Raw genomic sequence first — 15,522 nt, 5'->3', positions numbered from 1 at the left:
TGAAACCCCATCTCTACTAAAAATACCAAAAAAATTAGCCGGGCGTGGTGACAGGCACCTGTAATCCTAGCTACTCAGGAGGCTGAGGCAGGAGAATCACTTGAACCCAGGAGGCAGAAGTTGCAATGAGCCAAGATCGCTCCATTGCCCTCCAGCCTGGGCAACAGGAGTGAAACTCCATCTCAAAAATAATAATAATAAAATAAATAAATAAATATAAATTTTATTTCATTCTGGTTTAATGTATAATCACTCCTGAAAGCTATGTGATCTCAGCCCAGAGAATCTCTCTGAGCCTCTGATATAACATCTATAGTATAATGAGAGACCACCCCAGACAAGCACACAGGCACACACACCTAACGATGCCAGCAAGAATTCATCTCTTGTGCTTCCTTTCTTTCTTCCTTTCTTTCACCCATTTTTCCAATCTGGCTTTCATCTACAGAATCAACCTGGAGTCATATTACTACAGCATAGACCACAGATGGAGGTAAAACGAAAAGTAAATAAAGCTAACAGCAAAAACAAAAAACAGTGTCCCTACCCAGAAAAGTGGGAGGAAAGGGGATGATGAAAGAAAAGAAAAGGTTTAGCTGTTTTCTTTGAGAAACGATACTCATTTCTGTCCCTAGGGAAAGAGAGACACACATAGAGTGGAAGAATTATCCTGCCTTTCATTTTTCTTCAAATTTCTCCTTTTCCAATAAGGCAGATGTTAAGAATCATGAGTCTCAGAGACCCTGAATATTAGTGTTAGAAGGAACAAGCGTAACTGACCAGCCCAGGATGCTCAACCTGGGTCCACAATGAGCCTCCGAAGACCCAGGATCCAGGATGCCCTGGAATTTTTTTTTTCTTTAGCTGGAATCTCTCTCTGTTGCCCAAGCTGGAGTACAGTGGCATGATCATGGCTTGCTGCAACCTCCACCTCCCAGGTTCATGTGATTCTCATGCCTCAGCCTCCCAAGTAGCTGGTATTACAGGTGCATACCACCACATCTGGCTAATTTTTGTATTTTTAGTAGAGACAGGGTTTTACCATGTTGGCCAGGCTGGTCTGAACTGCTAACCTGAAGTGATCCGCCCGCCTCGGCCTCCCAAAGTGCTAGGATTAGAGGCGTGAGCTACCGCACCCAGCCTGGAAATAGTTTACAAATGTGTTTGTGCCTGGGCCTATATGCATTTTTCTGGACTGGCTACCAAAGCATTCACCGACTTCTTAAAGCCATTTCTACTCAGAAAAGTTAAGGCCACTGACATATTGAAATCCTTTGTTTTATAGATGAGAAAACTTGCTCCCATGGAAAGCAGGAGACTTCTCCAGAGCCATCCAGCCAGTCAGGGACCCATGCATGGGCCAGGCCACTGTCCCAAAGACTTTGTGCACAGCCCCTCAGTGCTCTCTCAAGACAACCCTACTGAGGCAGCCACAGTCATCACCTCTCTTGTACAGAAGAGCATGCTGACGCCCAGAGGGTTCAGTTACTTCAGGAAGCCTGTTGCCTCATCTCCAGGGCTATTTGCACTACACTATGTTGTCCCTACACAAAAATAAAACCCTGGGCTGTGCTGTGGTGGTGAAGACCATGGGCTTGCCACAGCCCCACACACGCTCATTTCATAATGGTTCATTCTCTTCTTCAGGCCCCTCATACATTCCCCCAGATGCTAGTTTACCCCTCCTTTGTGCCAAAGAAACTTTCTGCCAATTGCAGTGGAGCTGGCCTGCCTGGCTCTTGTGCTGGCTGGACACCCTCTGCTGGCAGCATCTTCATGGGCAGCAGCTGGGTGACCTAAGAGTGCAGTGAAGCCACACTTGGACCTCACGAGAGAGTGTTTCTGTGCTCTAATTCTTCCCACACTTAGCAGACCCGTGTTTAGAATCCTGGCGTTACATTTACTTATTCAACCACTTTTTGGTTTGTTTCTTTAGGGTTATGTTTTGTTTTTAATAACCTTTTTAATTAAAAAAAATTCATGCACATTGTGAAAACAAGTTAAAATTGATATATAGTGAAAATTAATTTTTCTCTTCTATCTCACCCTAGTATCCCTTCCCAGAGAAAAATTTTGTTTTCAATTTATGGTATCCTTCCCCAAATAGTCTCTGCATGTACCAACATAGCATATATAAGCACATATGTATATATTCCCCCTCTTTTAAAAAAAGCACAATTGGAAGCTACTATATACACACTTCTCTACATGGTGCCTGAAATCATTATATTTGGTGATTAGTTTTCATATGACCCCAGACTGACCTGTCTCCTTTTTACATAGCTACATTGTATTCCATTATGTAGATATATTTTATTTAACAAATCCTCTATGGATGAATTTTTAGATTATTTCATCTTTGGCTATATAAACAATGCTTCAGTGAATAGCCTTGAATTTATTTCTTTGTATATGTGTGGGTATCTATAGAATAAATTTTCAAAAAATATTTTGCTGACTGAAATTTGAAATTTGACAGATACTGCCAAATTGTCCCCTAAAGTGCATGCACCAATTGATCCTTCCACAAAAGGCATAAGAGAATGCCTGTTTTCCTGCATCCTTCCCAACCCTGCAATATTATAGGATTGTAGGCCCTCTGTGTCCAATCATTTGTGCTGTGCACAGAGCAAATAGGAATAATGACTGGTAAAAACCCTTAACCTCACAAAGCATAAGGGACACAGACATAAAAACAGAAATTATAGTGCAATGTGGGAAGTGTTCTGCTAGGAAAAAAAAAAGAAAGAAACACCTGGAAATGAAGCACCTAGCAAGAAGGCAGAATCCAGTCATACAGTCTCAGGGACAGGGATTCTTTCCTGGGGTATGCAAGAGGTACTGAAGAGATATAGGCTAAGTCGAGGAGGGGATCTATCAGGTAAAGGCTGAGGGTAAAGCACCCCCCTAGCAGGCCCTGCCTGTGTGCCCAGGCAACTAGGAGAAGCCACGGTTGGCTGGAGTGCAGCTACTTCAGGGGGTGGGTCGTGGCGGCCACATCAGCATCCCCACATCAAAGTGCAGCACACATGGTCCTCGGCTGAATTGACAAAGTGCTTGATTAGCAGCCTGGAATGTCCAGATGAGGTGTCTGGTCTGCTTGGGATTCATGTGCACCCAGAAGGACCCTCATAATTCAGCAGTGCTGACACATACAAATGAGTCATCAGCCTGTCAGAGGCATGGCAGGGTGGGGGCAAAGACAGAAGAGAGCTGTGGTCACTTCATCTCTCCATCCACCCTGGAAAAGAGGGCTCCCCAACAAGCAGTTGCACAGGGGAAGAAGTCTTTGTGGCACAGCCGGTAATGAGCTGCGGCTATTGCGTCACGAATGGACACCATATTGCCAGTGGGAAGCACGCCCAGAATCCATATGGCGAAAGGCCTGTTAATGAGCTGCGGGTGCCCAGAGCACTGCTCCCTCTGTGATTTTGCCAAACAGGCAGGAGCAGACAGAAGCCCAGGGCCTTTCTCACTTACCACGGTTCTGGCCCTGGATGGGGTGTCTCTTACCAGCACCTCCCTTTCTGGCTTCCCAGCACATCTCACCCCTACCTCTCTTAAGGCCAGACCAGCTCAGGATGGAGGGTCAGCTTCACTGAGATCAGCAGCTCCCACAAAGTGTCAGGCCTCGGGATGTGGCACATGATACAGGGTGACGTGTAAGAACAGGCAGTTTCTGGAGAAAAGGGAGAGGTCTCCACAACCCAGCAGTGCCCTATCTCACTCATTTCCTCCCAGCATCTGTCCTATGATATGTTGCAGTTCTCTGGTGCCAGTTAAGTGAATTTATACATTTTATGCTGGAGCTCTAACTAAATCAACCTTTACAAAATAAGCGACCTCAGAAGATAACTGCACAAAAGCTCTGATTTGGAGGTAGTACTAGCAATGCAAGCCTGGCAAACAAGAAAATGGTGGAGCCAACACCTGACCTACTGGCAAACACTCTGTCACTCATATCATGAGATAAAAACAATGCCAATGTAATCAGATGGGACAAGATGTCAGTCAAGACATGATGAAATTGAGAAGACAACTCAAACCACAGATTTATAACCAATGTCATCAACAATGTACCTTGCCCTAAATATATGTGGTACCTTAAAGATAGCTAATAACACCACAGCCACCACAATTAGCAAGTTATTCCAAAATATAGATTTTTAAATCTTTAGCCCATCTTTGATTTTTGTATATTTTATGATATATGTGATAAGGTAATATATTAATACAAAGTAAACTTATGTAATATAAAATGTTAGTATACAGATACTGGGCTAATTGCTCAAAAACATTGTACCAAAGTAGGGCATGATCAAAAAACATTGACAGCCTCTGTTCTGAAAAATCAGGCTTTTCTGTATTTCAATCATGTCATAAGACAGTGGGAAGACTTGAAATTTGTGGTTAGCAAGAATGTATATTTCATCAGAGACAGGGAACTTAATGAAGAAAAAGGGTCAGGCCCAGAAAGAGAAGGGCTGAGAAATCGGCATAAATGAAGCACATCTAAGTGGGCTGATTTTTTTTTTCTGCCATGGCCTCCTCCTCTTCCTCTCAGCAGTCTTGTTTCACAATCACACAGAGAGCCATATGTGTCTGCCCTTCAAGCATGGGCCAAGCTTGCATGACTAGTGAAGCTGATACAGCATCTAGAAGGCCAGAGTGTCCACCCATAAGACCATGAGCCCCTCACGGCCACCTCCAGAGGTAAAAGAAGCCCAGGAAAGGGGCCTGCCATCCCTGCACCTACAGAAAATAAATACTTTGAAAACAACCAAAACAATGTGCCACAAACCAGGGCATGCTGCCATCACAGAAGCAAATCTTAGCAAGCCCAGCTTTTGTTGTGTCTATATTTAGTTCATGTTCCCTTAGTTTCAAGGATTTTCCAAATATTCAATTCCTCCCTAAATGCATATTCCCCAGATCCCATGTGTCTCCTGAGAACTCTGTGATCACAAAGCGAAAAGTGGATTTAGTGAGTTACTCACTTCCTGTTTCACTCTCAGAATTCCAGACAATAAGAATGGATGCAGAAGACCCAAATCAAACTGCCATCTCTGAAGCACACTGATGAAAGGCATTTCCTAAGAAATGGTCCTTCTTCAAGTCATGTGTGCTTTCCTCCATGCCAGGGCAAAGTTGGATGTTGTGTGATAAGATTTCCAGGCCAGGTGAAATCAGGTTGAAATGTGTGACTCCAAGCAAGTCCCTTTCCTTCCCTGAGTCTCACATTTCTCATCCATCTAATAAGGTTCCTTCCATTTTCCCCTGGGGGCCTTGAGGAATTTCTCCTCTTGAAAAGTGAAAGAAATCCGAAAGAATGGAGAAAAAGAGTGGACTAAAAGGACTGTCTAATATATAAGCATATTTCTTCCTTTTATGCATCCATCTTCTTATACAAAGATGTAGAGAATAATGTGTGGACAATATTCTCCATTCTGGGTTTGTTTAGTACGTCTGAACATTAGAAAAGTCAAAGCAGAATCACAGAGATCATGATTTTCATGACAGAATCATTACAGAATTACAGAAATCTTTACTTTTACAAAATTAGCCAGGAAGGATCAAAAGAATGTGTTTCTATCCCCAGGCATGGCTCCTCCACAGTGGGAATTGTTCAAGTCACTCCACTACTCATAATCAAAGTTTCTAATCTATAAAAACATAATGGTGCTTCTCTTTTCTAGTTGCTTGTCCTTTTTCCCCTACAGGTTATTCTCCATCCCACCCCGAACAGCCCCAAACAGTCAGAGTGGCACAAAATGACAGTCTCCAAAAACTGCCCCGACCAAGATCTCAAAATCAAACTTGCTGTCCGAATGGATAAGCCTCAAAACATGAAGCATTCTGGGTAAGTGTTTCTTCCCCAACTCGCAGTTTTGGACACACATCTGTTCATTTCTCAAAACGAAAACAGAAACAAACACAAGATCTTCAGAGAACTATGTAGAAGGAAATATAAAGAATTCATATTAAAATATTTGACTTTGATATTTACTGTAAACTTCCTCAATTCTTAGGATGACTGTATTTGCATTTTTGCTGTCAAAATAGAAAAATATCCTTCTCTTTCTCTAATAGGGTTTCTAGGACAATTCAGAACTTTCTTAGCAGCATGCTAGGTGATTCTGGTTTGGAGAGGTCTTACAGGCTCTGCGTACCTTGTCGGAGGCATCCAGATCATTCAAACTCTGCATATGACTCACTTGCACCTCAATCAGCAACCCACATCTTTGAGGTGTGAGCAGCAGGGAGAGGCCACCTTCAATCAACTCACATTTAATATATTTTAGTATTTAGTGCAGCATTTAAATGCATGAGAAAAAAATAGAAAATTTGTGATCATCTTCATTTTCTTAAGGTTTGAGAAAAATGACCAATTAATTTCAAGTAAAGCAAAAAGAATAGGTAAGATGCCATATTTTTTTTACAAATAAGACCAGTGATTTTTCTAGAAAATGTTTGTTGGTGACTGAGTATATGCTGAGCCATGACCTATTAAACTAAATCACATGGATGTCATTATCTCAGAAAACATGATAATCGTGTAACTCTGAAAAGGGAAAGTTTAGTAGAAGGGAATGGAGTGTTTGGTGGGTATTCTGCAGGTACGCTGCCAACTGGCTATCATTCTGCTTAGCCCCTCTGGGCCCTAGAGAGGTCTCGTTAATTCTTTTTTGGGTGTATGTATATTGATGATAAAGCTCAAAGTACTAAAAGTGCCATTAAAAATGAGGGTTACAGCTGGGCACAGTGGCTCATGCCTGTAATCCCAGCACTTTGGGAGGCCGAGGCGGGAGGATCACCTGAGGTCAGGAGTTTGAGACCAGCCTGACCAACATGGTGAAACTCCATCTCTACTAAAAATACAAAAAAATTAGCTGGGCATGGTGGTGGGCACCTGTAATCCTAGCTATTCAGGAGGCTGAGGCAGGAGAATCGCTTGAACTCAGGAGGCAGAGGTTGCTGTGAGCCAAGATTGCACCACTGCACTCCAGCCTGGGCAACAGAATGAGACTCCATCTCAAAAAAAAAAAAAAAAAAAAAAAGAGGGTTGGGTAGATGTACTAGAGGTTTGGGGAATTCACAAACCCAATTTCAGGGCCTAGCCGTGATTAAGACAGGTCTAAACAGAAGCCCACATGAAGTCCAGGAGGGCGTGACCAGGACAGGAATTGAATTTCCCAGTAGATGAGCAGACCACAGCAGCATGCAGTCAGACAGTAAAGAACAGGAGCCTAGCCATGGTGCCTCAGAGTTCTAGGAAGCGAAAAAAGCCCAAGGTTCCAGAGAAAAACAAAGACCTACCAGTCAGGGCACCAGAGAGGTTCAGGTATGAAGGGTTCCAGAGGAAGCAAAGGTCACCTGTGAGCTGGAGACCAGTGACTCAACCCAAGGTTTGGTTTGGATTTAGAGAATTTGCTTTGCATTGTCTTGAGGCCAAATTATGCCAAGCCTGAGCTGGGATTATGGCAAAGCTCTTCTGCCTGGGGTGTGAAAAAGCCACAGGAGCATGTGCAGGGCCCTAAGGACACACTCAGTCCTTTGTCAAGTGTCCAGGATGAAGTACAACCAGGTTTTCTTCGATTAAATTAGAATACCATGAAACATTGCTGAGGTCTACCGTTCTTCCTTCTTATCATGCTCCTGGTATATATTCTGACAATATTCATGGAATTTCTCCCTAATATGTCTTCCCCCTCTGTGATGAACATCCTACTTTCAAGACAAAGGGGTTGATAATTCAGTTAGGTTTCTGTAGTACACAAGAAAAGCTCTTCATCTTTAGCAAAATCCTGCCTCATAAATACTCCATAAATATTTGCTAAAGGAACCAGCACATGAGTGAGCAGAACAGACATAGAAAGAGAGAGAGAGAGAGAGAGAGAGAGAGAGAGAGACAAAGAGGATAGGGCAGATCAAAGAGAGAAAATAAAGAACAGAATATGAATGAATGTATCTGTCCTCTAAAGTGCTTTTTTTTTAACTTCCTTTAAAAAAATGATCAGTGCCTCCACCTACATTCGAGTTCTCTCTGAAGCACTGTACTAGGAGTTTTATTGTGTCACTTGTTCTCCACAGCAACCACATGACACAGGTATTGTTTTCCCTATTGGATGAATTTCCATTTCCCACATTCTCTTCATTCACTCTTCTAGAAACTGAACTACCTGATTTGGATTGGGGAATTTTTGTGTTGACTTGTTTGTAAAATTATTAACATATTTCAGGCTACCTTGACTCTACAGATGACAGAAGAAATATGTAGCTCACTTCTGACAGGTTTCATAGCTATTTCATATTGCTGGACTTCCATTTTAAAATTACCCCTGCCAGGAGATACACCAAGAGAGCTTAAAATAGCTCTGAAAAGTGAACGGTGAATGCCTTAATAACACCATCGGACCCAATGTGGCCTAAATCAGGGGTGAGCAACCTTAGTTGCCTAAGGGACTATTCAGAGAAAATAAAAACGTTTATGGAGTACGTTTTTTTTCCATTTAAACTTAAAATAGTTTTACTGAGCCCAGCTGTGTAAAGGAGGGTAGAAATATGAGAGCAATGTCACAGCTTGGAAAATGGGAGAAAAAAAGGAAAAGAAAAAATTTTTTGAGATGGGGTGGGGCTCTGTCAGTCAGGCTGGAGTGCAGCGGTGTGGTCTCTGCTCACTGCAGCCTCTGCCTCCCAGGCTCAAGCCATCCTCCCACCTCAGCTTCCCAAGTAGCTGGGACCACAGGTGTGCACCACCACACCCAGCTAATTTTTGTACTTTTGGTAGAGATGAGGTTTTGCCAGGTTGGCCAGGCTGGTCTCAAACTCCTGGACTCAAGCAATCTGCCTGCCTTGGCTTCCCAAAACTCTGGGATTACAGGCATGAGCCACCGCGCCCGGCCGAAAAAGCAATTTTTAAGAAGCATAGCTGAGGTTATAAATTGTTCCCATGTTAAGGTTTTTTCTAACATAAAAGGAACATAAGAATCGCTGGGAATTATGAATATTGGTGTGCACTGTGGTTCTTTGAATGAGCCACTGGGCCATTCAGAATAACTTTATTGAATAGAAATGTGTCAATGGGAAAAATCAACACTGCTTCTTGACCTTAAAATGTTAGCATCTGGGCATATTTGTGAATCAGCAACTCCTAGATGCCTTTCTAATTTTCATCTTTTATATCTGCATGGTGTTTTCAAGTTCAGGAAGTGCATTCACATCCATTCTCTCATTTTATCACTGAAACCACCTCACAAGGATTAGGTATTATCATTCTCCCATCTTAATAAATGCCCCCCCCCCAAAACCCAGATACCCAGACCAAAAACCTTGAAGTAATCCTTGACATTTTTCTTATCCACCGTCAATTTTTGTTTTTCTTTTTGAGACAGGGTCTTGCTCTGTGACCCAGACTGGAGTGCAAAGGTGCTATCCTAGCTTACTGCAGCCTTGACCTCTTGGGCTCAGGCAGTCCTCCCACCTCAGCCTCCCAAGTAGCTGGGACTACAGCCATGTACCACCACGCCCAGCTAAGTTTTTTTTTTTTTTTAATTTGTAGAGGTGGGATCTCACTATGTTGTCTTGGCTGGTCTCGAACTCCTTTTCTTTTTTTTTTTTTAATTTTCTAACCAGGTTCAAAATTTAATGTCCTTATTTTAATTATCCAAACAGACAATTTCAGTTAAAATTTATTTTTTTCTTGTGAAAAGACATAATAGAAGAAAAATAAGTTACAATTTGAGATGAAAATAATTATGGTTTTAGGGGAAGGTAGCATCAGAAAATGGGAATGCCAGTAGAATGAGCAAGAAAGTGGGAATGAGAGGAAAACAAATGCCTATCAGATTTGGCGGTTAGCTTCATATATATTATTTAATTCTTACAACAACTCTACAAGATATTAGAGTTACCATTTTTACTAACTATAACAACTAGAAATGCAAGAAACTTCTTCTTTACACCAGTTAAACAGGCAGATAGTGATGAATGAGGATTCCAGTGCTTATCTCTCTAGCTCCATGATCACTCTTTACTGTATCTCTTTGTGCTATTGGACTGTAATTCAAATGACCCACATAAAATTACTTCTAAAGCACATTCAAATGCAGATTCTTGAAACCCATGCCAAATCCAGCATAAGATTTTCTAAGGTTGTAGTCCAAATATCTGCATTTTAAATAAGAACATCAGGGAAATTTTATGTCTATTTAGGTCAGAGATCCATTGAATACTACTAAACTAACTGATTTAGAGAAATGAAACTTAGGCTTAATTTCTATTTCTAATCTTTTATAGATTCATTACTTTAAGCAAGGCACACATTCTCTTACCCTTAGTCTTTAGCATTTGTAATATGTCTTCCCACTGCCTTATGGCCTTCATTGTTCCTGATGAGATATTAGCAGTTAATCTTATTGGATTTCTCTCATATACAGTCAGTGGTTTTTTTCTTGCCTCTTTCTTTTTTTTTTTTTAATTTTTTTTATTATACTTTAAGTTTTATGGTACATGTGCACAATGTGCAGGTTAGTTACATATGTATACATGTGCCATGCTGGTGTGCTGCACCATTAACTCGTCATTTAGCATTAGGTATATCTCCTAATGCTATCCCTCCCCACTCCCCCGACCCCACAACAGTCCCCAGAGTGTGATATTCCCTTTCCTGTGTCCATGTGTTCTTATTGTTCAATTCCCATCTATGAGTGAGAACATGCGGTGTTTGGTTTTTTGTCCTTGCGATAGTTTACTGAGAATGATGATTTCCAGTTTCATCCATGTCCCTACAAAGGACATGAACTCATCCTTTTTTATGGCTACATAGTATTCCATGGTGTATATGTGCCACATTTTCTTAATCCAGTCTATCATTGTTGGACATTTGGGTTGGTTCCAAGTCTTTGCTATTGTGAATAGTGCTGCAATAAACATACGTGTGCATGTGTCTTTATAGCAGCATGATTTATAGTCCTTTGGTCTCGAACTCTTAGCCTCAAGCAGTCCTCCCACCTCAGCCTCTCAAAGGGCTGGGATTACAGGCATGAGCCACCAAACCTGGCCGTCATCAAATTCTTTTCACTCCATCTTCAAGATAAATCTAGAATTCAACCCTTCACCCCTGCTTCCATCTCACCATTGGCTTCCAAGCCTCCATTGCTGCTCTCCTTCACTTGCTGCTCCTGCCTCGTAAGCAGTTCCCTGCTTCTGCCCCTGCCTCCCAGTAGTCTATTTCCTACTGTGAAGCAATTTTTTTTAAAAAACGCAAGTCAGATCCTGCCACTCGAATGCAGGAAAACCTCCAATGATTCCCCATCTCATTCAGAGTAAAAGCCAGTGTTGTTACCATGACTACAAGACCCTACGTACCTGGTCTTGATCACTGTTCCAGCCACACTGGCCTCCTTGCTTTTCCACCCAGGCACAAAGTACACCCACATCTCAAGACCCTTGTCCTGGCTGTTTCCTTTCCCTTTCACCCAGATCTCCAACATTTCTATACCTTATCAGAAAGCCTTACCTGGCCCCGCTGTGTCCTCCCTCTCTCTCTTACTCTGTTTTGTTTTCACCAGAGCTCTTATCATGTATATCATATACTTCTTTATTTATTAGTTTGTTGTCTGTCTTCCCCACTAGACTGTGAGTTCCTTGTCAGAAGGGAAATTTGTTTCCTTTTTTCATAGGACCTTCATACAGAGACTGACATGTAGCAAAAGTCCAGTGAATTATTTATTGTTTAGATGAATAAGTGAATAAATGAACCCCCATTTACACTTAGAGAAATTGGAGCTTAAAGTGGTTAAAAGACTTGCCCAAGTCAGAGTAAGCATTAGAGCTCGGTCCACAGTTATTGCTTTCGATCCAACCTTAACTGAGGACCTGAAGCTTGACTAAAATAGAGAGCTCCTCATGACTCCACATTTAATTCATTCAATGAACCACAGTCCACCAACCGGGAGTAATTTGCAGCAATTCTGATTTTCCTTTTATATTTTAACAAACTTCAAAAGGAATACAGTTTGTAACACTTGGCTATCTTCTTAAAATCTCTTTTCCCCTTCCATTTCTGTAGCTGTACCACTGTTCTAGACCTCTTTTTCTTCAAAATCATCACACTTCTCTCCTCCTCATAGGTCTCCAAGATACCATGCTTTTTGGTACAGACTCTGAAACCAGGGTACTGGACTAGACTAATCAAATATCTTTAGTGTTTCATTTTATCTCCCTTGTTGACTTCTTATCAATAAACGTCAATTAGATCAAGTCAGTTTATAGTGTTGTTCAAAGAATCTATATCCTTACTGATTTTCATTTATTTAGAGGAAGCTCTCAAGCTCTTACTAGAATTTTAAATTTGTTTCTCCTTGTAGTTCTGTCTGGTTTTGCTTCATATATTCTGAAGCTTTGTTATTAGATGCAGAAGCATTTTAGATTGTTAAGTCTTTTTTTTTTTTTTTTTGAGCAGAGTCTCGCTCTGTCACCCAGGCTGGAGTGCAGTGGCATGATCTCAGCTCACTGCAAGCTCCGCCTCCCAGGTTCACTCCATTCTCCTGCCTCAGCCTCCCAAGCAGCTGGGACTACAGGTGCCCGCCACCATGCCCAGCTAATTTTTTGTATTTTTAGTACAGACAGGGTTTCACCGTGCTAGCCAGAATTGTCTCGATCTCCTGACCTCATGATCTGCCTGCCTCAGCCTCCCAAAGTGCTGGGATTACAGGCGTGAGCCACCACACCCGGCTGTTATGTCTTCTTGATTGACTTACTCCTTTTACATTATGAAATAATCTTCTTGATCCCCAGCAATATTCTTCACCTGCAATTTACTTTGTGTGACAGTGATATAGCCCCTCCAGCTTTTTTTGTTAAAAAAAAAAAAAAAAGTGTTAGCATGGTAAATCTTTTTTTTTCTATCTTTTTATTTTTAACCTATTTGTGTCTTTAAAAAGTGCATTTCTTATAGGCAGCATAGAATGAGGTCTAACTTTTTAACTCAAATTTGAAGATCCTTGCCTTTTAGTTGAGATATTTAGCCTATTTGCATTTAATGTTATTATTGATAGGTTTAAACTTATTTTGTTGTTTGTCATCCTTGCTTTTTATTTTCTGTTTGTCCTATCTGATCTTTGTTACCTTTTTCCTATTTTTCTGCTTTCTTTGGAATTAGCTGAATATCTTTGTGATTCTACTTTGTCTTCTTTATTGTATTGTTATCCCTAAATGCCAATTAGATCAAATTGCCTAGAATGCAATTCCTGCCACAACCACTTACTAGCTGTAGGCAAGTTTCTTAACCCCTCTGGACTTCATTTTGCTCAACGTAAAGCAGAAATAACAACAGTGTTTGTCTTGTAGGGTTGTTGTGAGGACTAAGTGAGCTAATACATGTGCAGTATTTAGAACAAGGTCTCATACATGGTTAATAGCTACAGCTATAGAAGAGTTATTGTTGTTAGTGGTGTTGGTTGTAATCATCATTGTTATTTGCTTTCATTTATTCTTTGTACTTTTTTCCAGCCCATGCTTCTTCTTGCTGGGCTGCTATAAGATAGCTGAGGTGCCTGGAGTCTCCCTGCTCTCCATCTTCTCCTTGACACCCAAGAAGAGGACAAAAGCATCCCTGTAGGAATCATGGTTCTTGTCTCACTGCAACTTCTGTTCTTATAAGAAATTTTTATGAAGAATTTCTGACAAGGAGGAATAAGTTCAAGAGACCTATTGTGCAATATGGTGACTATGATTAATAACAATACATTGTATACTTGAAAATTCCAAGAGTAGATATTTAATAAAAAGAGCCATGTTACTAATTCACGTTAAATTCACAAATACCATATGAGAGAAGACTGCCTCATTTTTTTATTCAAATGAAAAGTTACAAGCATTGCCATGGGTGCTACCCTACCAAGTAGTCCCAGAGCAGAGGGACACTGAGGCCAGAGGGGTCTTCCAGGATTCAGCAATTTTGGGGGATTCCTGGAACTAAAGTTGAACACAGATGAATCTTCCTCTTCTTTTTTTAATCCTTTGTAGCTTGCTCACTCTGGTCTCTCATATAACTAAAACGTCCCCAGTGAATAACAGGGATGTCAGTGACCCAGTAGCAAGAATTTTACAAAAATATCATAAGAGAGGATACATTCAAATCATGATGCAAAATATGGCCTGGAGCTCCAAACCCAGACATGTGTACCTCACTTTCCTTCCCAACAGATGTGCACCCAAAATTATTTACTCTTTCTACTAGGACTGCTTTTTTTTTTTTTTTTTTTTTAGACAGAGTCTTGCTCTGTCACCCAGGCTGAAGTGCAGTGGTGTGATCTCAGCTCACTGCAACCTCCGTTTCCAGGTTCAACTGATTCTCGTACCTCAGCCTCCCGAGTAGCTGGGACTACAGATGCATACCACCATGCCCAGCTAATTTTTTTTTTTTTTCAGTAGAGATGGGGCTTCACCATGATGGCCAGGCTGGTCTCAATCTTCTAACCTCAACTGATCTGTGCACCTCAGCCTCCCAAAGTGCTAGGAGTACAGGTGTGAGCCACCGTAAGGACTGCTGTTTTTAATACTACAAATAGTAGCACACATGACAACAATAACAATAATACTTATCCAGCCCTTACCATGTGCCAGTGAGCATGCTAAGCTCTTGACACATATCACCCCCATGAGTTCTCACAAGAACTCTATAAAGTAACTGTTAGGTTATCCCCATCTTACAGCTAAGGAAACTGAGGCACAGGGCAGCTAAGCCAAAGGAAAGTTAATGACAGGGCCAGAATTCCCACTTAGGTGTTTCTCCTTTAGTCTGAGATATAACCACTGGTCTAAACTGCCACTGACTACATTAGAATACTGCTTTGTCTATTGGTAAATCCAGATTTCCACATACCCGGACAGCTTGAAAACAGAGAGTTCAGGGCCACTAATGCCCACACAAATAGATCTGCCTGTAGTGTGAGGAGCTAGGAGGGAAGCCACCTGTATGTCTGCAATAACAGAACTTCCATCTGCTCCAGGTACTGTGTATCCTATTTAATGAGCATGTTTCCACCCAAGAAAACGCAGAGCCGGAGCTGACTAGACAGAAACAGTACATCTCAGCCCTCAGTTTTTCTTGGTTTTTGACACCTTCTGGTATGTGCCAAATTAGCAATAAATTCCGAGGAAAACCTCAGAGGCAAAGCCCCTCCCTCAAGCAGACTTTCCAAAGGAAAATTGTTACTTTTTCTCTGATCCCACCAGCTTTCCCATTCAGAAGCCTTTAACCAGAAATCCCCTCTGTTCAATTAGAATCGTGACTCATGTTCTTACTTCAAAAAAAGAAACCAAAGTTTGTCATCTAGAAGGAAGGAGGAAGAGTGTGAAGAAGAGGGTGCTTTAGAGTTAGGCTGTTTTGAGTTTAATTTCTGGCTGTGTCCTTCATCAGCTGTGGAACCTAGGAAAGTTACTTAAACTTTCTCAGCCTCAGCTCCCTCAACTGTAAAATAGGAATAATAGTATATAATGATATGTCTAATAGCAAGT

The 15,522-nt window shown here is 41.4% G+C and overlaps 1 protein-coding gene across 14 annotated transcripts in view; it reads left to right on the top strand.

Annotated features, from left to right (window-relative positions):
• Nucleotides 1–15,522, top strand: part of CADPS (calcium dependent secretion activator) — a 475,048-nt gene that overhangs the window by 281,210 nt on the left and 178,316 nt on the right. For all 14 annotated transcript variants that reach the window (XM_034956809.3, XM_034956818.3, XM_055110096.2 and 11 more), the window contains exon 8: nt 5,721–5,860. In XM_034956809.3, coding sequence (XP_034812700.1) covers nt 5,721–5,860 — 140 coding nt within the window. The remainder of the gene's footprint in view (nt 1–5,720; nt 5,861–15,522) is intronic.

Source organism: Pan paniscus, chromosome 2 (genome assembly GCF_029289425.2).
Source record: "Pan paniscus chromosome 2, NHGRI_mPanPan1-v2.0_pri, whole genome shotgun sequence".
NCBI classification, from domain to species: domain Eukaryota; kingdom Metazoa; phylum Chordata; class Mammalia; order Primates; family Hominidae; genus Pan; species Pan paniscus.
The sequence above is the reverse complement of the archived record's forward strand: the minus strand, read 5'-3'. Positions and strand labels throughout refer to the sequence as shown.